The sequence below is a fragment of the Sphaeramia orbicularis genome, chromosome 10 (assembly GCF_902148855.1).
Source record: "Sphaeramia orbicularis chromosome 10, fSphaOr1.1, whole genome shotgun sequence".
Lineage (NCBI taxonomy): Eukaryota > Metazoa > Chordata > Actinopteri > Kurtiformes > Apogonidae > Sphaeramia > Sphaeramia orbicularis.
This window is the reverse complement of record NC_043966.1, coordinates 7,710,323-7,737,153: the sequence shown is the minus strand read 5'-3', so window position 1 is coordinate 7,737,153 and position 26,831 is coordinate 7,710,323. Positions and strand designations below refer to the sequence as shown.

Sequence of the window (26,831 nt, the reverse complement as noted above, 5' to 3'; positions counted from 1 at the left end):
ATCAAATCACGGTGTATGTCACGCCAATTCTTACGGCATTTGGTGTGCTACACGTACGCATTTTCATCCTTTTCGTGAGTTATTCAACGCCATTTGATCGCGTGTCAATGTACGCCAAGATTACATATCCATATCTGCTAACCCTAACCCTAACCCAGTGGTTCCCACCCTTTTTTGGCTCGTGATCCCATTTTAACATCACAAATTTCTGGCAACCCCAGATATTCAAAACTGAGACATTTTTCTCTTGGAGATGTCTTAGTGGGGCCAGGCGGGTGAAAAAATCTTTCCATTCTCTGTTCGGTCCGGTTTCGACTGTGTCCGGGCAAGTTGAAGCGTAGTAACGCATGCGGTCACATGATCAGGTCAATCAACATATGCCCTCTCAGATATTATATCCTGCATTTTATTTGAATGTGATTTTTATTAGGAAAAGTGTGTGGTGTTTTAATTATAATGAAATATATATTGAATCATTAAAAAATATTTTTTATTAGTAATTAATTTACATTTTTTTATAGTCAATTACTAGAAATTTCAAAATACTGCCCTAACCGCTAATTGCTTGGTATTTTACATGGCATGAACATACACGTGGAAAGCTTATAATGCATATAGGTAACACGTCGATTAAAAGTGGCGTCTTATCCGTACGCAATTCATGATATCATATTAAATGTCGACACACTGCTCACAACATCTGACGTGATTCGACTAAAGCAGCATCAGGAAATACCACAGGGTACAAATACTGTGAAATCCTGAAATGTTAAGAAGTATAGTTAAAGTAGAAGTATTACACTGGTCAACAACAAATTTATTGTTTAATTTTTTTGAGCTGATTTAGGATAATTTTGGTGTGCTGAATCCAAAAATCACATTCATTTCGCTCAATCAGGTCAACTTTCTCAACTATGTATTACTACATATTGGCTTTTTAACATTTTTGCTTACATTTATGGGCATTTTCACATCATATGATACAAAATTCTTTCCTATTTCTTGCAATAAATGAGTTCTGAAGATTTTACTTTTGCCAATTTATGATTAATGTTTTTATTTAATATTACAGGTGAATGAAATGGCTTCGACTAGAAGATCTTGCAAAAATAAGCCTGACGTATTCTGCTACATCTGCAGTGAACACATAATAAATAATAAATACATCCTGTTAGAAAATGATTTTTTTTCTCTTAAAACCTATTTTGGGTGAGAACTATATAAAAAATCAACTGATAAAGTCACAAAAATGTAATCAATTTTGTGAGAAGATGAAATTTGTCAAAATCAAATTAGCAAAAAAACCTGACCTGATTGAGAAAACATGTCATTTTTGGATTTAGCGGTGCAAAATGGTCCGAATTCAGTTGAAAAAACCTAGACAACTGGCAAAAAACATTTTTTTTTGTAACCCAGTGTTATCAGACAAATGTAAGCACTTGAAAGTATCAATCATCTGCAGAAGGGCTGTTTTCAACATGTGCCCAAAGGTATTATATATTATATTATAGCCTATACATAAACTTTGCATCGGCTACTGGAGGAAAATCATCTGATCTTGACTTAATCAGGCTGATTCTAAATCTAAAAACAGATTTTCTCCAGTACATCAAAATTTTGACTGATATGAACAAATAAAAATCCCCACAAATTATCCACTCCCTTATTAATTATATATTCCCCATATGGAGATACAGTGAGCCAAGTTGGTAAAATGTACTTATAATGAAATGAGGGATAAAATTAAGTATCAGAGTCCATCATCTTGGATCAGAACTGTTATTAAATATTGCTCTTGTTTTTGTAATTGTTAAATTTCCTGCTATAGGAATCAATAGTAATGTCCATCATATTTGGGTTGAAGCCTATTGGTATCTGCTTTCTATTTCAGAAATATCTGGATGAAATCATCACTTAAATCACCCAAATTCGGTGGAAAAAAAGGTGTGAGTGGAGGAAATTCATTGAGAGCAACATTCTGCAGCATGTGTTTGTATGTTTTTATCATCTAGTTGGTCATATTTTGTTTCTCTTTGGTTAAAAATGCTGCATAAATGAATCCCAGTCTGTTAATTCAAGAGCTGAGCTTTAAGAGGAATACAGGTTCCCCATGATTTCTCCAATTCAGCTTCAGTTTTGCATCAGTTAGGCCTGAACCAAACTGTTCTTTCAGGTGTTGAAAGCATCTGAATTTTGATTATTTAGGATTTACTGAACAAAAACACTGCTGTGATAATGTTAATGGATTGTGCTTAACCCAAAATCGTGATGTACTGGAGAAAAGTACCTGATTTTATGTAACCAGATTAAAAATATCAATGTTGTATTTTCTTTTCACCAAATCCTGATGGGGTATTTAGAAACATTAATTTAGTATTATAAAAGAAGGTTCTATAATGAGTTTTGTTAATGATTATACCTGTACTGTTCATACCTGTACTGTCACTTTAAATCTGAACTGCCGACGCAAGTTAATGATGTCATCGCGCGGTCTTTTTCCTCAGTTTGCGCTAGATGCGCTGAGGAAAGGTAGGCTCGTTTACTCTCTGCTGCAATTTCAGTAACTGTTTTGGTTTTATTGAATACTGTGTAGCAGTGTGCATTTATATGTGACGGTTTTATGTTGCAGACGTGTTGTGTGTCTAAATGTAAAGTGTTAAGTCTATTTTTTAAAACTTAAGACAGACACATGTTCCAATGCTGCAGGGGTCTGTGTATGGCTGTACCAGGAGGACAATGTTTAATAATTCACTCTATTGTACAGGTATGTCATTCGTTTTGTTTATTTTACATTTTATTCATATTTAAGGTTGGTTGTGTTATGCCGAAACTATTATATGTGCGTACACATGGTTAATTTAAAATTACGCAGTTCGCGCTAGATGCGCTGAGGAAAGGGGTCTGTGTATGGCTGTACCAGAAGGAAAAGCCGCGGACAATGTTTAATAATTCACTCTATTGTACAGATGTGATGTACCGACTGAAAGTAAACTGCTGAGTCTACAACTACTGTGGTCTGAGTCGTCCTTCATCTCTATGAACTACAACGCAGAGTACTAACGGGTTAACGGATGTGTCGCTGATTCAAAGCAAGCTGAAGCTAAGAGACTAACACACCCGTTACATTTACATAAATCAAGAATTGTTTGCAAAATTATGGTGGACCAGTATATTTTTTTTAGCACTAACAAATCCATGTAGGAGCATTTTAATGTTGTAGTTTGTTAATACTGAATCAATTGTACATCATTTTTGTACAGGGTTGATAAGTTTTATAATATTACATCCAATCGCCTAATTATATCATTTTACAACTAAAAAGGTTAAATAAATATACTGGTATAAAAATTGTTTCCTCTGAAATTTAAGAACAGAACGTTCTTGGTGCAGATGGCATTTAAATCTTAATACGAAGGGACTTAATCCATTTAAAAAGACAGAGGCTGGAGGTTTGATCAGTGGTTTTCCACGTTCTTAACACACCAAAATCTAAAATCGAAAAAGAGGAGCTAAAATTACTTGGACATTCTTCGTTTTTTCCCATTCATGTGCAAAATAAATGTCCACATCTGCAGCTGAATTTCACAGGTGATTCCAATATATCACTTTCTGTCACACGCTTGTTTAAACAGAACCTCGTAAAGTTCTCGCTGTGGTATATTGTATATGTTGAACCAGGTCTGCGACAGGAAACACGGACTAAACACAAATACAATGTACGAGTCTCAAACTTTCTTTTTTTTTTTCATGTTTATACATTTCTGGCCCGACCGCGTTTGTTTTACTGCTGACTTAACGCAAAACAGCTGAAAAGTAAATGTTATCACGGTAAAATCTTTTCACACACTTATTATATAGTGGTCGAAGATGGACACCTGAGGGGAAAACCGAAATGTCTCATAAACTGAAGCCACGTTGGCGCGATGGAAGCGACAGAGAGAAGAAACAAACATTAAAACACATCAACAATCAAACCAAATAAGAAGGAAAGACGGGAATCTGGCGAACATAATCCGACAAGCTACTGTATTATATAAAAATAACGCTTTACTGCTAATACTTCTATATTGGTTTTTTTTATTTTGAAGCTGTTGTAGCAGCATTTTAAAAGCAATTTTCATTTTAGTTCATTTGAATCCCTGTTGTGTAATGAGATGGAGCTGAAATTAGCAGATAAAACATACAGAATAAAATATCCAAGATATATCCTTGAAAATATGAGGACATTATTATGTTTAATTGCCACTGTACAGCATTATGAGCGGTTTATATACTGGATATTGCCAAAGTAACCAGAATATATGGCTCTAAATTGAATTATAACAATACTGATACTCAGTTTGGTTACGAGCTACAGTACATACAGCTGTTATTTTACCTTTTAAGCATCCGGAAGGTGTTGATTGCTTTTCTATGTGAGTGATAAACAGCGTTGCAGCTTGAGCATGCAGCCCTTTTTCTAAAACCGTTCGACTTTAGGTCAGAACTAACAAACAAATAAACAAACAGTACTGTGCGGGACAGAGCACATGCAAACCCTTTTACACTTATAGTTCCGACAGTTTTGTGCAGCGTGGAGGGCTTTAAGTGTCATCTTTAGGTTACAGAGTTTAAGATGAAGTCTCCCTTTTCTAGCCCTTTAAATCTCATAAGAGACGAACAAGAATCTGTGACATATCCAATGATCCGAAAACAATCCACGAAATCTGGAAGCAATTGTTTCGTTCTTTTTTTTTTTTTTTTTTTTTTTTAAACTGCTGCACTGTTGACAGTCCCTTTACGCCAAAGGCTAAAAAGGTTGAACGTCTGACGCGAGATGAGAGCTGATATTCTTCATCCTTTCCAGCTTCCTCTCTTCTTAAGCCAGCAAGTTCCAGAACGATGATGTGAAAGAGGAAATGCCACCTTTAAGTGCCGCTCAGCACCTTTACAAATCAGAGCGGCGAGGAGTTCTCGTCGAAGCTTTTCTGGACTCTCGTTCGGAGCACAAATTACAGTGTAGCTGCTGCTGACATGAATCTGCAGAGGGAGATCCAGACCTTCTCGATGCAGTAACTCAGTCTGACAGGAAGTCTCTTTTCACCACAGCATCCAGATACGAAGCTGGACGTTTATCAGAACGGCTCTGGTCTGTGCACGGATTGTGGATCTACTGAAGTTTGTCTTGATTTGTGGTTTTTATGGCTCAGTTGGGCCGACGCCTGAGATGCACTCTGAAATTAAGCTATTGCATTACACGTGTTATATTGTTCTTTATAAATGACCCCGGATGAAACCTTGTGCTAAATGCCATATAATCATATTCCACTATATACACGAGTAGCTATATTTGGAACATTGTAGTGTAAGTGAGCTGTTTTTCTACTGTTACGGTAGGAGCTGTGGTTGTGTCCAGTGTATGAAAAGAGCAGAGGCAGATAAACTGTTGGGTTGTTGAAAAGTTACCTTGAAGAGTTCATTGTTACTTCAACTGGAGCCTTTAAGCAAAACAGAAAAAGGCATGTGATGAGCTTTCGGGTAGTAAAAGGCTTGAATAAAACATCTTTTGTGATTCGTCTCTCATATATTTTAAAGGATCGACTCCGAAATCGGTTAAAAATAAGGATCTTTTTTACATTCTTCATTGCTGGGTCTTGATTAAGTCCATGTAGAGACAACAATGTGGCTGAGGAAGAGCTGTGTGATCCCATATTCCTCTATATACTGTAAATCCTCGTGTGGTTTTCCTTTTTATGTACGCACAGGAACATGTTCATGTAAATTCAAGAGCCTCGCTGCTAACACTGGTAGTGAATGTGCTGGTGCTGGTGCACTTTGCCGTCCACGTGCGAATGCGTGTGCGTATGTATATCCGTGTAGATCTTCGGGTAGACTTTGGGAGCCAATCCTGCGCCTCCCTGCGCCAAGAGCAGCTGCTGATGGGCGATGTAGTCCTCGTAAGACAGACATTCTTTATCCCCGTTGGCCTGTTGAGGAGCGGGAAGAGTCGGACACGCTCTGTCGTGACCAGCCACGGGCAGACGCTGAGCCGGAGGAAGAGGAGACGAGGGAGACGACGAAGACGAGCAGGTGCGTTTTGATTGGCAAAACCACAAAAGGGCGGTGCCTAAGATGAAGGCGACGCCTGCTGGAATCCCGATGATGACGGGCCAGGGGAGGCTCGGGGAGGTGGCGGTGGGGACGGGGTTGATGTGCGGTTTCAGATCTGACAAAGAGAGAGAATATTCAGAAAATGAATAAATACACTGGGGTATAAATGATAATAATAATGATAAAGTTGATTTTGAACAAATGTAGGAATAAAATATAAAGATGAACAAAAGGCAAAAAGATAAAAATAAATACACTGGGCTTTGTATGCACCTTATTTAACTGTAAAAGAGAAAACCCACAACAAAAGACCAATGGATCACAATTATTGAAGGAATATACAGGGGTTGGACAAAATAATGGAAACACCTTAAAAAATCAACAAAATATAATTTAATATGGTGTAGGTCCGCCTTTTGCGGCAATTACAGCCTCAATTCTCCGAGGTATTGATTCATACAACTTGTGAATTGTTTCCAAAGGAATTTTAAGCCATTCTTCAGTTAGAATACCCTCCAACTCTTTTAGAGACGATGGCGGTGGAAATTGACGTCTTACTTGAATCTCTAAAACTGACCATAAATGCTCAATAATGTTGAGGTCTGGGGACTGTGCCGGCCATACGAGATGCTCAACTTCATTAGAATGTTCCTCATGCCATTCTTTAACAATTCTAGCTGCATGGATTGGGGCATTATCATCTTGAGGTGAAGGTGTTTCCATTATTTTGTCCAACCCCTGTATACACATACAGCACTGTGTAAAAAAATATTTTCCACCTTTGTTGTTTTTCAGGGTCAAAATGAGCATATGTATGTATTTCTCATTCTCTTTTTCTTCAGATACAACAAGAAAATACAGGAAATATGTGCATAGCCTTAAAAGACAAAAAAACCCTGAACTAAATGTGTTGTAAAGGTTAAAGTCATTATATATTGTGACCTCTGACCCCATGACAAGAAGCAGCACAATTAAAAACATCTGACGTGTTGAATGAAACCTGGAATAAAACATCAGAAAATTAATGCAATAAATCTCAAATTGTCTGAACAAAAGGGTTAAAAATATGTTAAATCCAAAGGGAGGTCACGCTGAATTTGACCACTTTGGTTTATAGAAGCTGTTTTTACCCTAAAACTTTAGTTTTCCTGCTGAACATACTTCACATATATCAGATTGGATCTACACTGGAAGAAATCCAAATCTTAACAAGTGTATTTTTCTCATTTCTAGTCCAAATATTTCATCGCACTTAAAATAAGACAGAATCACCTAAAGAGTAAATAAAGAACTTATTTTTAGACAATAGATCTGGAAAATTTTATTGCAAGAAATCTTACCAAGATAATTTTCACTTGTTCCATTGGCAGATTTTTTTGAATTAAGCAAAAAAAGCAAAAAAAATCTTGAATTAAGCAAAAAAAAATCGGCCAATGAAGTGAAAATTATCTTGGTATGATTTCTTGATATAAGATTTTCCAGATCTATTGTCTAAAAATCAGTTCTTATATCTCACTGAAAAGTTACTCTTTAGATGATTATGTTTTATTTTAAGTGTGATGAGATATTTGGACTAGAAATGAGAAAAATTGACTTAGTAAGATTTGGATTGTTTCCAATGTAAATACAGGGAGTGAGAAATTCATGTGTGCGGTCATTAGAACTTTACTAAACCAACAAATATAATGTTGGACTAGGACGTTTGCACAGTGCTGTATATACAGGGTGGGGAAGCAAAATTTACAATATTTTGAGGCAGGGATTGAAAGACAGTGTATGACCAATTAGTTTATTGAAAGTCATGAGAATTTATTTGCCACAAGAAAATGTCCATAATAGAAAATGTTTTTATTCTATGTGTCCTCCTTCTTTCTCAATAACTGCCTTCACACGCTTCCTGAAACTTGCGCAAGTGTTCCTCAAATATTGGGGTGACAACTTCTCCCATTCTTCTTTAATAGTATCTTCCAGACTTTCTCATAATAGTTTTGCTCATAGTCATTCTCTTCTTTCCATTATAAACAGTCTTTATGGACACTCCAACTATTTTTGAAATCTCCTTTGGTGTGACGAGTGCATTCAGCAAATCACACACTCTTTGACGTTTGCTTTCCTGATTACTCATATGGGCAAAAGTTTCTGAAAAGGTATGGATAATAGTGTTAGGTATGATTATGACATCAGTATATGTTTGGTTTCAAAACAATTGACGTAGTGCCTGCTGAGAAAAAACAACTAAATGTTCATTGTAAATTTTGCTTCCCCACCCTGTATGTTTCTTTGTGTTTTTGTGCATTTTCAAACTTTTGTTCTTGTTCGTCTGACCTGGTAGAACTGTCAGGTAGGCGCTCCTGAAGCTGTAACCCATGGTGTTGGCTCCCAGACAGATGTACATCCCAGCATCCTCTTCTTTGGCTCTGGTTATGAGCAGTTTGTTCAAGTAGGAACCGTCCGGACGTGACCACACCTCCCCCGTGGGCAGAACCACAAAGCGGTGGTCTCCAACCTGGAAACACAACCCAGAGGTCACAGGTTAGAGGTGGATGGTTTCATGAGCTGGTGGTTGGAACAGTGTGTGGTTCGTACCTCTATAGTGGAGTTGAATTTGTTCTCGTCGCCGGGTTCGACTCTCTTCAGCCACTGGATGACCGGTTTGACGTCACTACGCACTTTACACTGGAAAGACGTGGTTCCGCCGTAGTCCACAGTGGTGTTGACGGGATGAGTACCGGTGAGGATAGGTTTACAGTTGGTACGCTCTGCAGACGGCAACACACGACAACAGACACATGTTTAACTCAAATATATTTCTAAAGCACTTTAACCCTTTGTTAAACCCTCGGTACTGCCGTGATTCAGCTCTCCGTCTAGATAGGGTCCTGACCTCTCGTAGCTGAACTGGGGTCTTACCCTCCCGCACTAACCCGAAGAGGTACTACTTAGCTGAATAAACTTTGAAACACTCGCCTGTCTTCTAACTACCTTTAATTCCAACCTCTGTCCCACTAACTCTGGTACCAGAACTGCCAGGAGAAACCCACTCAATGGTCAGTAATAATACCAGCCCAGTTGGTTGTGGCAGCTGTTTCACATGGATTTAGTGCACTTGTTACATGACAGGTAATAATTTGAAGGTCAGGAATAGAAGACCCTCAGGACACATAAATGATAATAGGTGGATTTAGGGCTAAGATATCTTCAAGACTTTTGATGTTATACACACAATAGCCTAACCTTTTACATTCACCAACATAATGCACCGCATTGGGAATAAATCAAGGAGAATTTAGAACGTACTTTTTATAAATTTATTGTAGGCAATCTTAGCAAAGCAAAGCATATACATAAATCGTCAATCGGTTAATCAATAATAGAATCATTAAACTGAACCTCTAAAAATATAGTCTATAATTGTAATCATTAAACTTAGTCGACTTCTACTTTCCTTACTTCAACTCAATCCCTGTTGTAATCCCTCAACCCACAGTTCAGTCCTTTGAGTCCTTTTTGAAGTTGTCCCAAGCGGTTGCCTTGTACAAAAATGTCCACTTAGCAGGACACCATTTAATTATTTTAATTTTTGAAGCAAAGAAAAATGTATTTACTGATATTCTGTGTGAAAACTATGAAATAAAAAACATTTTTAATGTCGCTGATCTGATGTTTTCTCACATTTATGCTAACTATTATTCACTCAAATAATATAAAAAAAAAAACAAACTTTTTGTTTAAAAAAAAAACCAAACAAACAGTTAATTACAGTCTAATAACAATTAGCAATTGAGTTACATTCCAAATATGATCAGGTTTAGTCAAGATTTTTTTCCCCTGAGTGTTTTGAGTCAACTTTAAGCATGAAAAAAACAATGTGACTGAAATTTTTTTAATGAACCTATTTTTCAGGGAGTTACAAAAATGTCCACTTAGCAGGACACCATTTAATTATTTCATTTTTGAAGCAAAGAAAAATGTATTTACTGATATTCTGTGTGAAAACTATGAAATAAAAAACATTTTTAATGTCGCTGATCTGATGTTTTCTCACATTTATGCTAACTATTATTCAGTCAAATAATATGAAAAAAAAAAAACCTTTTTGTTTAAAAAAAAACCAAAACTGTTAATTACAGTCTAATAACAATTAGCAATTGAGTTACACCCAAATATGATCAGGTTTATCAAGGTTTTTTTTCCCCTGAGTAGTTTTTAGTCAACTTTAGGCATAAAAAAAAACCAATGTGACTGAAATTTTTTTAATGAACCTATTTTTCAGGGAGTTACAAAAATGTCCACTTAGCAGGACACCATTTAATTATTCTAATTTTTGAAGCAAAGAAAAATGTATTTACTGATATTCTGTGTGAAAACTATGAAATAAAAAACATTTTTAATGTCGCTGATCTGATGTTTTCTCACATTTATGCTAACTATTATTCACTCAAATAATATAAAAAAAAACAAAAAAACCTTTTTGTTTAAAAAAAACCCAACAAACTGTTAATTACAGTCTAATAACAATTAGCAATTGAGTTACATCCAAATATGATCAGGTTTTAGTCAAGATTTTTTTCCCCTGAGTGTTTTGAGTCAACTTTAAGCATGAAAAAAACAATGTGACTGAAATTTTTTTATGAACCTATTTTTCAGGGAGTTACAAAAATGTCCACTTAGCAGGACACCATTTAATTATTTCATTTTTGAAGCAAAGAAAAATGTATTTACTGATATTCTGTGTGAAAACTATGAAATAAAAAACATTTTTAATGTCGCTGATCTGATGTTTTCTCACATTTTATGCTAACTATTATTCACTCAAATAATATAAAAAAAAAAACAAACTTTTTGTTTAAAAAAAAAACCAAACAAACAGTTAATTACAGTCTAATAACAATTAGCAATTGATTTACATTCAAATATGATCAGGTTTGTCAAGATTTTTTTCCCCTGAGTGTTTTGAGTCAACTTTAAGCATGAAAAAAACAATGTGACTGAAATTTTTTTAATGAACCTATTTTTCAGGGAGTTACAAAAATGTCCACTTAGCAGGACACCATTTAATTATTTTCATTTTTGAAGCAAAGAAAAATGTATTTACTGATATTCTGTGTGAAAACTATGAAATAAAAAACATTTTTAATGTCGCTGATCTGATGTTTTCTCACATTTTATGCTAACTATTATTCACTCAAATAATATAAAAAAAAAAAAAAACTTTTTGTTTAAAAAAAAACCAAACAAACAGTTAATTACAGTCTAATAACAATTAGCAATTGATTTACATTCAAATATGATCAGGTTTGTCAAGTTATTGATCAGGTTTATCAAGGTTTTTTTTCCCTGAGTATTTTTAGTCAACTTTAGGCATAAAAAAACAATGTGACTGAAATTTTTTTAATGAACCTATTTTTCAGGGAGTTACAAAAATGTCCACTTAGCAGGACACCATTTAATTATTCTCATTTTTGAAGCAAAGAAAAATGTATTTACTGATATTCTGTGTGAAAACTATGAAATAAAAAACATTTTTAATGTCGCTGATCTGATGTTTTCTCACATTTATGCTAACTATTATTCACTCAAATAATATGAAAAAAAAAAACCTTTTTGTTTAAAAAAAACCCAAAACTGTTAATTACAGTCTAATAACAATTAGCAATTGAGTTACACCCAAATATGATCAGGTTTATCAAGATTTTTTTTCCCCTGAGTGTTTTTAGTCAACTTTAAGCATGAAAAAAACAATGTGACTGAAATTTTTTTAATGAACCTATTTTTCAGGGAGTTACAAAAATGTCCACTTAGCAGGACACCATTTAATTATTTTCATTTTTGAAGCAAAGAAAAATGTATTTACTGATATTCTGTGTGAAAACTATGAAATAAAAAAACATTTTTAATGTCGCTGATCTGATGTTTTCTCACATTTATGCTAGCTATTATTCACTCAAATAATATGGAAAAAAAACCTTTTTGTTTAAAAAAAAAACCCCAAAACTGTTAATTACAGTCTAATAACAATTAGCAATTGAGTTACACCCAAATATGATCAGGTTTATCAAGGTTTTTTTTTCCCTGAGTATTTTTAGTCAACTTTAGGCATAAAAAAACAATGTGACTGAAATTTTTTTAATGAACCTATTTTTCAGGGAGTTACAAAAATGTCCACTTAGCAGGACACCATTTAATTATTCTCATTTTTGAAGCAAAGAAACATGTATTTACTGATATTCTGTGTGAAAACTATGAAATAAAAAACATTTTTAATGTCGCTGATCTGATGTTTTCTCACATTTTATGCTAACTATTATTCACTCAAATAATATAAAAAAAAAAACAAAAAAAAACTTTTTGTTTAAAAAAACCCCCAAACAAACAGTTAATTACAGTCTAATAACAACTAGCAATTGATTTACATTCAAATATGATCAGGTTTTTGTCAAGATTTTTTTCCCCTGAGTGTTTTTAGTCAACTTTAAGCATGAAAAAAACAATGTGACTGAAATTTTTTTATGAACCTATTTTTCAGGGAGTTACAAAAATGTCCACTTAGCAGGACACCATTTAATTATTCTCATTTTTGAAGCAAAGAAAAATGTATTTACTGATATTCTGTGTGAAAACTATGAAATAAAAAACATTTTTAATGTCGCTGATCTGATGTTTTCTCACATTTTATGCTAACTATTATTCACTCAAATAATATAAAAAAAAAACAAAAAAAAACTTTTTGTTTAAAAAAAACCCCAAACAAACAGTTAATTACAGTCTAATAACAATTAGCAATTGATTTACATTCAAATATGATCAGGTTTTTGTCAAGATTTTTTTCCCCTGAGTGTTTTGAGTCAACTTTAAGCATGAAAAAAACAATGTGACTGAAATTTTTTTATGAACCTATTTTTCAGGGAGTTACAAAAATGTCCACTTAGCAGGACACCATTTAATTATTTTCATTTTTGAAGCAAAGAAAAATGTATTTACTGATATTCTGTGTGAAAACTATGAAATAAAAAACATTTTTAATGTCGCTGATCTGATGTTTTCTCACATTTATGCTAGCTATTATTCACTCAAATAATATGGAAAAAAAACCTTTTTGTTTAAAAAAAAACCCCAAAACTGTTAATTACAGTCTAATAACAATTAGCAATTGAGTTACACCCAAATATGATCAGGTTTATCAAGATTTTTTTTCCCCTGAGTGTTTTTAGTCAACTTTAAGCATGAAAAAAACAATGTGACTGAAATTTTTTTAATGAACCTATTTTTCAGGGAGTTACAAAAATGTCCACTTAGCAGGACACCATTTAATTATTTTAATTTTTGAAGCAAAGAAAAATGTATTTACTGATATTCTGTGTGAAAACTATGAAATAAAAAAACATTTTTAATGTCGCTGATCTGATGTTTTCTCACATTTTATGCTAACTATTATTCACTCAAATAATATAAAAAAAAAAACAAAAAAAAACTTTTTGTTTAAAAAAAACCCCAAACAAACAGTTAATTACAGTCTAATAACAATTAGCAATTGATTTACATTCAAATATGATCAGGTTTTTGTCAAGATTTTTTTCCCCTGAGTGTTTTGAGTCAACTTTAAGCATGAAAAAAACAATGTGACTGAAATTTTTTTATGAACCTATTTTTCAGGGAGTTACAAAAATGTCCACTTAGCAGGACACCATTTAATTATTTTCATTTTTGAAGCAAAGAAACATGTATTTACTGATATTCTGTGTGAAAACTATGAAATAAAAAACATTTTTAATGTCGCTGATCTGATGTTTTCTCACATTTATGCTAGCTATTATTCACTCAAATAATATGGAAAAAAAAACCTTTTTGTTTAAAAAAAAAACCCCAAAACTGTTAATTACAGTCTAATAACAATTAGCAATTGAGTTACACCCAAATATGATCAGGTTTATCAAGATTTTTTTTCCCTGAGTGTTTTTAGTCAACTTTAGGCATAAAAAAAACAATGTGACTGAAATTTTTTTATGAACCTATTTTTCAGGGAGTTACAAAAATGTTCACTTAGCAGGACACCATTTAATTATTTTCATTTTTGAAGCAAAGAAACATGTATTTACTGATATTCTATGTGAAAACTATGAAATAATAAACATTTTTAATGTCACTGATCTGATGCTTTCTCACATTTTATGCTAGCTCACAGCAACATTGCATGGATAATCAGTGGAACAGTTCAATTAAATACTTCAAAGGAGTGAAATCTCAAAACATGATGAGACAGATGACATGAACTGAAGCGTATTGTAACGTTTTTCTGTCTTTTAACAGCTGTAAATAGTGAATAGGAACTCTTGACATCAGAACAGGGGAATAATGTCAGGAAATCTGAGTAAAAAAACAGACTTTCCATATCACACAGACATGGGGGGTTAATTTCCAAACCACTGGTGGTCCATGAGTTACAGTTGTGTGTAATAAGGTTTAATAATAACTATCGGAGCTTACTTCAACTTCAACCCCTGGAACAGAACACAGTTATGGGGGTTAATTTCCATATCACCACAGGATGATGGGGGGGTAGTGCTACTTCTGTGCAAATAGGGCTTTTGACTCAGTATGCAGGTAAAAAGTCATGCTGCTTTTACTAAAGTGGAAGTCAATTTCAGACATACATAATGCATTTTTAATGTGCAAATTTTGGGGCATGCAATGGCTGATTATTCTGTATTTTCTGGTGAAAACTTTCTTCCTTTAAAAACCTGTATATCGACTTGCAGTAGTGATGCTTTAGAATACAGGTGTCAAACATGTGGCCCGGGGGCCAAATCCGGCCCGCCAAAGGGTCCAATCCGGCCTGCGGGACAAATTTGTGAAAAATTGCAAAAATTACACTGAAGCCATTTACAATCAGTGGTGTCAAAATCATTTTAATTCAGGTTCCACATACAGACACATACAGTCCAATTAGATTTCAAGTGGGTCAGAACCAGTAAAATATTATCATAATAACCTATAAATAATGACAACCCCAAATTTTCTCTTTGTTTTTTGGTGTAAAAAAAGTAAAATTACATGAAAATGTTGACATTACCAAACTATACATTTACAAAAAAATGTGAATAACCTGAACAAATATGAACAAACGGAAATGTCTTAAGAAAAGTAAATGCAATTTTACCAATATTCTGCCTGTCACTAATGTTTTGTGCGATTGTAATGCACATGTGAAAATGATAAACTGATAAACTGAGGCAGAATATTGTTAAAATTGCACTTGTTTTTCTAAAGACAATTCAAGTTGTTCATGTTATTCAGATTTTTAAGGAAACTTTGTAGACTTAAACCTGATCATAATCGAATTTTACTTTTTTTTACTGTGATTATTTTACTGGTCCGGCCCACTTGAGATCAAATCGGGCTGAATGTGGCCCCCAGCTAAAATGAGTTTGACACCCCTGCTTTAGAAGGTGAGTTCACTGTTCATTTTAATGTACATACTAGGAATGCATATTATCAATTAATCCATTAATCATTAGTTGATTGACCTTATCGACAGATTAACTGATAAGCGGCGATTTTCCTGTGAACCTGAATTTCTCTCTCGATACACTCTATAAAAAAAAAAAGTTAAATATTGTTTATATACTTCATGAAAAAAAAAAAAACATGTCATATTCCTTAATGATTGATTTATAGTACAATTAGGGATACAGTACAGGCAATGACATTTATAGAGCAGAACTAAAGAAATTCTGGAGAAAAATTCAATAAAATAAATGGATCTGAAGAGGGGCAGTTTAGAGGAAATGGGCATTTCTGACTTTGCATCACTGACATGACGGAGCGAGATTTCAGCGGAGATGCCTGGTTGGAGCAGTGGCGCCCCCTACTGTTGACACCGCAAATCCTGCCGTGGAAAAGGGCAATTAACCGACAATCAATAATTTAATCGAGCAAATTCTTGTCAACAATTAACTGACAGTCGATTAATTGTTTACATCCTTAGTAAATACATATTTAAAGGAGTGATATTTAGCTTTTTTAAATGGAATTTAAATTTTCAAACATTTCCCTGTGGTCTACATAAACTGTAAATGCTCTGCTTGGGTCTGAATTCTTCATTAATTCAACTCCACACGTCCATCTTTAACCCTATTTCTGAGTAATGACAAAAGAAAGATTGTTTTGAGCGCTGGCCCTTTAACCCTTTCATGCACAAATTATGAGAACCTAAATCAAAATTTTTTCCTGAGTGTTTTTATTCCTCTTCAGGCATGAAAACAACAATGCAATTGAAAATTTTCTTCTGAAAAATAAATGAAAAACTAAAGTAAAATAAAAAATAATTAAAAAAAAATTAAAATACATTAAAAAAAATGGAAAAAAAAAAAAAAAAAAATTCTTGTGAACCTATTTTTCATGAAGTTGCAAAAATGTCCACTCAGCTGGACAACACACATTTAATTTTTGACGGACAGAAACATGTATTTACTGATAAATTGTGTCAAAACTATGGAGAGGGCTTGTGATTCTGGGGGTTTATGCTCAGGAGAGATCTACATAATTTTACCAATTCATGTCAGAAAAGATATGTAGTGTCTTAAAACTTTAATAAAAGATATGTGTAAAAAAAAACAAAACAGAAAAGAACAACAAAATCCATGACAATACAAGAGAACAGCTGTAGAATAGCTGTCCACTGTAGTGACCAGTATACATGAAAGGGTTAAATGCACATGACCCCGCCCCCTCCAGGTTGTTGACTGTGCTTTCTGTCCTGTTCAGCCACTCGAGTTCATTAATGCAACCAACAACTGAACATTTTAGGTAATCAGCTCCAAGGTTGGACATATTTTCAGTTTTTACTACAACCGCTGCTGCTGATAAACAATTATGTCGTACTCGGAGAAATGTTCGTCGGAAGTCTTGACCTTATATGTGCAAATGTTGTGACGTAACTAGTTATAAAATGTAACAAATTAAGAAGAAATTGAAACAGGTTGTAGAAATCCACTCGACTTTTGCCGGAATTAATATAAAGATAGCTTTGCAGCACCTGGAGGGTTCAAATTCAAACTATATGAACTATTAGGGTCCAAATATACAAATAAATGAACCAAAGACTAATAAAAGTGGGTTTAGCAGGATGTGACCCCTTTAAATGCACATATTGAACATGATTTTAATCCAAGGTCTACTAGTAAGTGTAGTTATCAGACAAACATTCCTGTCGTCCTGTATTACGGATTCATTATTCATTAATAAAACCGTTTTGGAAGAGCTTTGGTGGATTTGTGCGCTGGTTTTGTCCAGTTTCCGACCGATGAATGACTGACAGCCGAGTGAATGTCTACTGATAGAGACTCGCTTCCTTTCTGTCTTTGTTAGTGAGGGAACGCAAGCGTCTTTCAGGAAAATCTACAGCTGTAGTTGAATGTAGAACAGATGTCAGCGCGTAAAGTAAAAGGAGCTGAGTCCGAGCCTCTCAACACGGCGATCACGCTCTGACAGCCGAAGTTCAAGAAACGCACACTTTGAGCGCCAACGCTCTACCAGCAGCTCAGCAATAAATCACACTACGTCAAAACAGATTTTGCAGCCTTCCAATACGACCTAGTAAATCAGAAAGACACTCACAACTCATCATGACGCACGTTCTGCTGCGAACGGTGAAACTACACCTTTTCTAAAGTAAAACCACAACGGGTTCGACAACAAAAGGCTCAAACATTCCTCTGTCGTTTGACTGATGTTCTACTGGCAGACTGGTGGTGATCAATAAATGCCCAGGACTTTAACAGCTATATTTAGACTAACAGTTCATCTTTAGTGGATCTCTTTATCCAGAGAACTTCAACACAGAGGTCGACTACAGTGGATTGTAACAGACTGATGTAATGAAAACGCAGATTAATCAGCAGATGTTAAAGACTCCTGGACCACATACAAACAATTACAAAGTCAGCGTACTATCACCTCAAGAACATTTCTAGGATTAAAGGAGTGATGTCGCAGCAGTCGAGTTGACTACTATAGCAGTATCTTCTCTGGTCTGCCTAAAAAGTCCATCAGATGACTGCAGATGATCCAGAATGCTGCAGCTCCAGTCCTCACTAAGACCAAGAGAGTGGACCACATCAGTCCAGTTCTGAGGTCTCTACACTGGCTCCCTGTCTCTCAGAGAATAGACTTTAAAATTCTCTTGCTAGCATATAAAGCACTGAATGGTTTAGGCCCAAAATACAGGGTGTCCCATAAGTCTCCATACATAGGAGACATAATACATTCCATACATATATGGTTCTAACATGTATTTCTTTATATTTCTTCTTTATAGTTCTTCACAGTGGAAGACATGCATTGAAATGTGTTCCCGACAAAATGGCAGTCATATAGAGCATATTATATAAATAAAAATGGCTTATGTCAAGAAACGTTTATTTTTCCTATGTATGGAGACTTATGGGACACCCTGTACATCAGAGACCTTCTAGTCCAGTATGAACCATCCAGACCACTCAGGTCGTCTGGTGCAGGTCTGCTCTGTGTTCCCAAAGTCAGAACTAAACATGGAGAATCAGCGTTCAGTTTCTATGCACCGTATATCTGGAACAAACTACCAGAAAATATCAGGTCTGCTGAGAGTCTGAGTTCTTTTAAGTCCAGGTTAAAGACTCACCTGTTCACTGCTGCCGCTGACCAAAAGGATTTGGACTTTTTACATTTTATATTCTCTTTCGAAACTCTGCACTGCAACACTTACTTTAATATGTGTGTTTTTATTTTTTTTGGAATTTATGTGTTGTTTTCTTACTTGCTGTTTTTAATCACCTTTTACAAGTTTCTTTTATAATGTTTTAAATGTGTTTCTTTCTCCCTGTCGTTGTATTTCAATGTCCTGTGTGAAGCACCTTGAATTGCCTTGTTGCTGAAATGTGCTATACAAATAAACTTGCCTTGCCTTGGACAAAACCCTGACTCTACTGTCAAACTGGAACTGTTTCAAGTATAGCTATACTGGCCATGCATGTCACTAAAGTAATGCATTACAGTAAGGGATTACTTTTTGCTGTAAGGCAGTAGCCGAACTTCAGTCTGTCAGTATTCTCTGAAATATCGTGGACCAAATCTGTGGAATAATCTAAGACCTGAACTTCAATCAACATCTGCTTTATCATTGTTTAAAAAGCATCTGAAAAGGACTTTAATTCATGAAAAAATGTAAGGTTGTGTATCACTTGATTTCTATTTGATGATTTGTAATGTGGATTACATTTTATTGCTTTTACTTTAGTTTATTATTTCAGTTATATTGTATTTTTTAATTCTTTTTTTTTTTTGTTTTTGTTTTTGTGTATTGTTCATTTCGGGGGAGGTATTCATATAAGCCTTCTTTTTGGCTTCTAACCTCTCCTGCACAATTTTGTTACTTGTTTGAATGTTGTTGTTTTTTCTATTGCTGTTTTTATTTTGTGCAAATAAATTAAAAAATTAAAAAAAAAAAATTAGTGTAAGGCATTAGTAATCAATTTCCAGTAATATTTTACTCGGTACATGTTCAATAGTGCTTGCGTTACAACACACTTTTCACCCATAATTTAATTGCTCAAAAAAAAAACAAAAAAAACAGCAAGACCGCGTGACATTAAGGAATCAAAAACGCAACAAGAAAGTTCTATTTCCTGTTGGTGTTCAGCCAGTGGGTGAAGACAGCAGAAGACAGTCCATTGTCCACATGGACGTATGCTCGTTACTAACCCTAACCCTGCTTTATAGAAGCTAGTTAGCATGATCCCTGTGATCAGCAATGACAAGGTAAGCTAACATTTCTGTGACTAGTTAGAACTTTTTATCGATGGCGGATTTATCTTCTGGCATCCTCAGTGCCACGCCCCCTGTTTGAACATGTAAAATGTTGAAAAAAATGCACACGTTCCTGCTGGGATTCGAACATCGTAGACTGTAGCATTACTTATTGAGCTGTCCGTCCACATGTACTTTAAGGTGCAGAATTCTAGTGTCCCAAGGCTCTCCTACCTCTTGTAAAGGGGGGGGGGGGGGGTGTTCAACTGCACACGTGCCAATTATGACAAGAGTCTTTATGTAACTCCAAAGTAATACAGGACTCATGTACATTACAATTCTGAGACAGTAATATTGTAAGGTAAGGTGTTACCTCCTGTAATGCATTACAGTTTGGAAGTAACTTGCACAAAACTGCTTATAAGCAAGAGAGGTGCAAATTCAGTTAAAAAAAAACAAAAAAACCCCCCAAAACATCACCATAAATGCACCACACTGGACCTTTTAATTACATGAATTACAGGCGGCGGCAGAACTTATGGTGAGCAGCCATTGCCAACAGCAAGTGATGGACTATTGTTTCGGGATGATTGACTGTGAGTAAACGAGCAGCCAGCAGTGAGACAGATTGAGTGGAAAGCACATGTTGGTGCTTGTTTTTTGTGCAGCCAAAAGCTTTGTACTCCTAGATACGTGACCCAGCACTAGCTGATAATGTGTCGTCTTAGATGAGGTCAGTGACCGGTCTATCACAGCCCAGGTTATCAGACAATACCATATTACTGCATCACTACCAGTGCTGGAACAGCCATGAAGGAGGCAGCATGTCTCTGACCATGACTGACTGACGGAACAGCGACTTAGTACTCGCACATACTTGACAACAAAAGTTACCAGATGGAACTGCTACTATTATACGAAATTATACAAAATAGCTAGCAATGAAAATTCACTCCAGGTACCCTTTAAGTCAAAATAATAAACATTAATAAGGAATAAATCAATAACTAGAAAAGCATTTTTGTTCCTTGTGCCAGCATCAGCATTTCCTGAAAATTTCATGAAAATCCATCCATAACTTTTTGAGTTATCTTGCTAACAAACAAACACGCAAACACACAAATCAAAGCGATCATAATACCTCCAGGCAGAGGTAATGAATTTAGAACTAAACATCTAACTAACCGTGAAAAAATTCAGGCAATTCTAGGTGTGATTTTTGTTTTTTTGGGCTTTTATTTTTCGGTAATGCCTCACAGCAAGAAGGTTGTGGGTTTGATTCCGACACCGACCAGAGCAGGCCTTTCTGTGTGCAGTTTGAATGTTCTCCGTGTGTGTAGAGATGCAATAATACAGTATGTATCAGAATATAAGATGTCATTTCACTGATGGCAGTGGCAGATATTTATCTATTGTGCTATATTAAGTTTTTTCTTTGTTTTTTTTTTCATAAATTTGTATGGTTGAATTTGCGCTCATTCATAGATATATAATGATGGGCTGTAGGTCATACAGAATGTACCTTCATGCTGCATTTATCAGCATCTATTTATCAACATTTTCTTCATAATAATAAAAAACTGAAATAAAACTCAAAAACCAAACTGTAAAAACTCTATTAAGTATTTACAAATGAACATTTTTTAAGCAATGGATGAATATAGTTAAAGGTATATTTGAGGTGAAAAAGACTTAAATATAAAGAGGCAGAATTGATCAAAAAAGGAGTTGCGCACATTTCAGAGACAGATGACTCCACCTTCATGAGACTTTCTTAAAAGGACATGTGACGTATTTTACTGTTGCTTTCTAAGTTTATGTGGCACCCTACTATTTTTGGTTGTAAAAATGTTAAAGTCTAAATAAAAAGGGTTAAAAACAGTAAATCTGTGTGACAAATAAATAAATGTCATGTTCAATTTACTGGATATTTAACTGTGATGTAAACTAAAGGAAACAAACCTCATGTATACCTGCTAATGAAAGCTGACAATTTCTGAGTAATATTATTATAGGAGAGAAGGCTTTCACTGTTATTACCTCCGCCAAGGAGGTTATGTTTTTGCCAGGGTTTGTTTGTTTGTTTGTTTGTTTGTCTGTTTGTTTGTCTGTCCGTTAGTGTGCAACATAACTCAAAAAGTTATGGACAGATTTGGATGAAATTTTCAGGGTTTGTTGGAAATGGGATAAGGAAGAAATGATTAAATTTTGGTGGTGATCGGGGGTGGGGGGGCCCACGGGGGGGGCCACTGATCAGCCTTGGCGGAGGTCTGCGCTCTCCGAGTGCTTCTAGTTGTATTTGGGATTATTGATTTTGCTGTTTATTTTAAAAATTTTTTTATTTATTTATTTATTTTGAATTAATTAATTAATTAATATTTTTTTTGTATGTATGTATGTATGTATGTATTTATTTTCTTTTCCCCCTAAGCTTCTTTCTATACTATTATTTAAAACCCTTTTCTGATTTCTCGCCTCTGTATACTCATATCCTTTAATCCTTTTACTTGTTCTCATTCTCCCTTCTGTTTCCACCTGGATATGCAAAACCCGCACAAAAGACAAAAATAAATAAATAACCACACACACACATATATACAGGGTGTCCAATAAGTCTCCATACATAGGAGACATAATACATTCCATACATATATGGTTCTAACATGTATTTCTTTATATTTCTTCTTTCTAGTTCTTCAGCAGTGGAGGACACGCATTGAAATGTGTTCCCGACAAAATGGCAGTCATATAGAGCATATTATATAAATAAAAATGGTTTATGTCAAGAAACATTTATTTTTCCTATGTATGGAGACTTATGGGACACCCTGTATACACACACACACACACACACACACACACACACACACACACACACACACACACACACACACACCTGTAAACAGCCCTTTGTTTGCACCCGTCTTTGTTTTGCTTAATGTCTATGTCTTATGAATTCTCTTTTGTTTGTTTGTTTATTTGTCCTTGTTACCCTGGTCACAATATTTTGTCGAGCACTAAATGAAATTTAAAAAAAAATAAAAAATTACAGGAGATTCATACTTCACAAAAGAAACCTCCGGCAGACAAAACATCATCTTTATATTCAGGAAAACTCCTTTCTGGACTGAAATCAAAGACTGATTGCTGGCAGCTGACCGTAACAGCAAATCATTAAAATGGATGAAAAGCAAAGTGTGGTGTTTTTGGTCATATGATCTTAAAGGATCTGAATAATCACGCTATTGTGAGTCACAATGGAATAAAAAAAACACATGCAAACCTACTATTTAGTCCGATGGGCCTTTGAGTGGAACACTACAGAACACAGTGTAACGTATGTTATTGTTTGGCTCCAAGGCATTTTTATTGGGATATGATATACCACTAGGAATGCTCTGAAATTCACACACGGCAATTAAAAGAATGTGAATTCACATGTGTCATGACGTGAACTGACCACATGCATCCATATTTTACATACATTAAAGTCTTTATGACAATGGTTTTACGATACCACTTAAAAGTCGAGCGGAAAAGAGCAGAAAACATTTAATACACAGCTATTCTTTCATTTATAAAATAGTTTTTGTTTGAGCTCACACAGAATTTTCTTGGTGTGTGGAAAAACGGAAAAGACGTGTTTTAATTCTGACATTTAAAACGGTATAGGAACCATTCATTAAGTGTAAAATAACTTAAGAGGGGCAGCTATTGCAAGGATCTACCTTCAACGTGTGCATCGGATAACTTAAGGTGTTTCTATTTAACATGTTCCAACTTTCTGTCTGTAAAATTATCTTTTAAACTCTCAAACATATGAGTAAATGAAGGATGAGATCAAAAAAAGGACTTGTCTCTTTCCATTAACATGTGCAATGTTTTTTTGTGAAATAAGGTCCTTAGGGGCAGGACTTGAACTCTCTATAGTTCGTTCTTGCCACACCTGCAATGCATTATGGGATATTCATACTGTCAAAGTGTCCAGAGCTTTTACACTGTAGTAGAGACAGTCTGCAATTCACATGCAGTTAAGTTCATAAGATTTAAAGGGGTCAAATTTTGCTCAGCCCACTTTTATTAGTCTTTGATACATTTATTTGTGTATTTGGACCCTAGTAGTACAAAAAGTTTGAATTTGAACCCTCCAGGTGCTGCAAAGCTATCTTTATATTCATTTAGGCAAAAATCTAGTGGATTTCTACAACCCGTTTCAGTTCCTTCTTAATTTATGTTTTATAACTAGTTACGTCACGACATTTGCACATATAAGGTCAAGAGCTCCGAGGAACACTTCTCAGAGTACGACATAATGTAATGACATAACTGGAAAAGGTAGGTACTTGCCGTGACCAGGATCTGGATGCTGATTGGATGGTCTTTTTGACAGGAAGAGGGAAAGTGCTTCTGTCAAATCAGCATCCAGATCCTAGTCACGGCAGGTACCTACCTTTTCCGGTAGGTAAGTGACCATTTTTGGTAATTTCCACACACAGTACAAGACAGTGACGGCAGCAGCTTATTGTTTGTTAGTTTGTTACCATGACAACTCAAAAAGTTATGGAAGGATTTTGATGAAATTTTCAGGAAATGTTGATACTTGTACAAGGAACAAATGATTACATTTTGGTGGTGATTCGGGGGGGGGGGGCTGATCTGCCTTGGCGAAGGTCTGCGCTCTTGGGGTGCTTTTTACTTTCATCAAAAACAGTGGTGTCAAACTCATTTTCTTCCGGGGGCCACATTCAGCCCAATTTAATCTGGAGTGGGCCGGACCAGTACAATAATAGCATGATAACCAATAAATAATGACAACTCCAAATTGTTTTAGTGCAAAAAATAACATTCAGTTATGCCAATATTTACGTTTAAAAACTATCCAAACAAAAAGGATGTGAAAGACCTGAAAAAATGGAATTTGTTAAGAAATATAAGTACAAATTTTATCAATATTATGCCTCGACTTATCATTTATACATACGCATTATAGATCAGATCTACAAAGGCACAAAACATTTAGTAACAGGCAGAAAATTGTTAAAATTGCACTTAATTTTCTTCAGAAATTTCAGGTTGTTCATATTTGTTCAGGTTATTCACATTTTATTGTTAAAGGATAGTTTCTTAATGTAAACATTTTCATAATTTAATGTTTTTTGCACTAAATCAAGAGAAAAAATTGGTTTTGTCATTATTTATAGGTTATTATGATATTTTTAAGTTTGATGCCCTAACTTGCACTTTGCAAATTAATCCAGCGGGCCGGATTGGAACCTTTGGCGGGCCGGTTTTGGCCCCCGGGCCGCATGTTTGACACCTGTGATCAAAAACAATGGTTATGCAATGTATTATGCAAAGTACTAACTCCTGTGTGTATCATGTGACTGAAACAGACAGAAAAGAAAACATGGAATGCCTAAAAGCACTGTTTTTGTCAGTACAATGCCACAGATATTGATGTAAGAACTGAAGTGATTTTATTTGTTATTATCAAGAAAACCATGAAAAATGGCTAAATATCAGCTCTGAAATTAAACTACTATGAGCTATTTTTGTTGTTATCATTGTATTTGTCCAAACAAATGTACCTTGAGTTGTACCAGGCATTAAAATGAACAAGAAATAAAAGAAAACAAGGGTGGTCTAATAATTTTTTCCGCGACTGTATACTTCTTGGATTATAGGTAAGGTACCAAATATGGTAACTTTATTGACCTTGATTTTTTACACAAGAAAATTTTTTGAAAAATTTCACAAAAGTATTATGAGTGCCCTATAAAGGGTTAAACGGTGGATTAAGTCAGGTAGAACACCACTGAAGGCCTGGACAGGACACGTTAACTCACGTATGACTTCGACTTTGTAGGTGGCGTTGATCTCTCCTGCTCGGTTGGAGACATGACAGGTGTACTTCCCGCTGTGTTCTGGCGTCAGGTTCTTCAGACTCAGAGTCCACTTCTTCTTCTTGGCCCCTCCATCTCCTCCTCCTCCTCCTGCTGCTCCTCCGTCCTCGTCCACCAACGGTCTGCTGTCTTTCAACCAGACGATGTCGGGTTGAGGGTTACCGCTCGCCGTGCACTTCAGGCGGACGGAGCTGCCCTCGGGCCGAGCGATGACACGCTTCCTCATCTTCGCCGGTTGAGTAAAACGTGGACGCACTGAGAGAAGAAACAGAACATAAAACATTGTCAAGACAGGATCTGTACTGGGATGTGATTCATGTATGGAAGCAGGATCCATTTTGGTACATTTTACATGGTGACTGAGAAAATTCAACAAAAGACTCAAAGGAACCAATAACATCATCTTTGTCTCTTTCCCCTTTGCTGTAGATGGAAATAAAAGGCCAGAAAAAAAGAGAACAGAAGAAGTTATTGGTGGAGATAAACGGTTTGCAGGGCAGTTTTATATTTACAAGCAGTGTTCTGTGCTTCGGAGCTGCCGAGGGAGAACAGACTGCAAAAGATGGAGGAATTCATCACAAATTCTTATGTGACACTTTTATTAGACGTAAAGAGCGATCAAAGCCATGTTATCTGAAAAGCCTGTGACACAGAAGGAGGCTTCAGAAATATCTCAAGCCTCCTGGGTTTCATGTTTTATTATTTATTTATTTCCAGAAAAGTAAGCATTCAGAAGACGTGAACACAGCTGGCATTTGTACAAACAGTCCGCTTTAATTCTGAAAGTTTGTGTTTTGTGTTTCACTTGGATGCAGTTCTTAAACCCTGTGGTTGACCTCACATATAGAAAATAAACTAATACAGTATAAACCATTTTATTTTACAGCTAAACTTGTTGAAACAGAAACTTATGTGATAGATGCAATCAATTCATTTCCTGTTTCCTAACTTCGTAAAAAAAAAAAACAAAAAACAAGTCCTACAAAAAGTACCACTGACTTTATAGCCTGAAGTTGTCTTTGTACATGCAGACATGTGAAGCGTCTAATGTGGTTA

General features: G+C 35.2%; 1 protein-coding gene across 1 annotated transcript in view; it reads right to left on the bottom strand.

The window, feature by feature from the left end:
• Positions 1-3,149: 3,149 nt before the first annotated feature.
• Positions 3,150-26,831, bottom strand: part of fgfrl1a (fibroblast growth factor receptor like 1a) — a 229,320-nt gene continuing 205,638 nt past the window's right edge. The window contains exons 5-8 of the mRNA XM_030146016.1: positions 25,719-26,030; positions 8,677-8,849; positions 8,416-8,596; positions 3,150-6,205 (exon numbers count right to left, since the gene is read on the bottom strand). Of these exons, the coding sequence (XP_030001876.1) occupies positions 5,778-6,205; positions 8,416-8,596; positions 8,677-8,849; positions 25,719-26,030 (1,094 nt within the window). The 3' untranslated portion in view covers positions 3,150-5,777. The remainder of the gene's footprint in view (positions 6,206-8,415; positions 8,597-8,676; positions 8,850-25,718; positions 26,031-26,831) is intronic.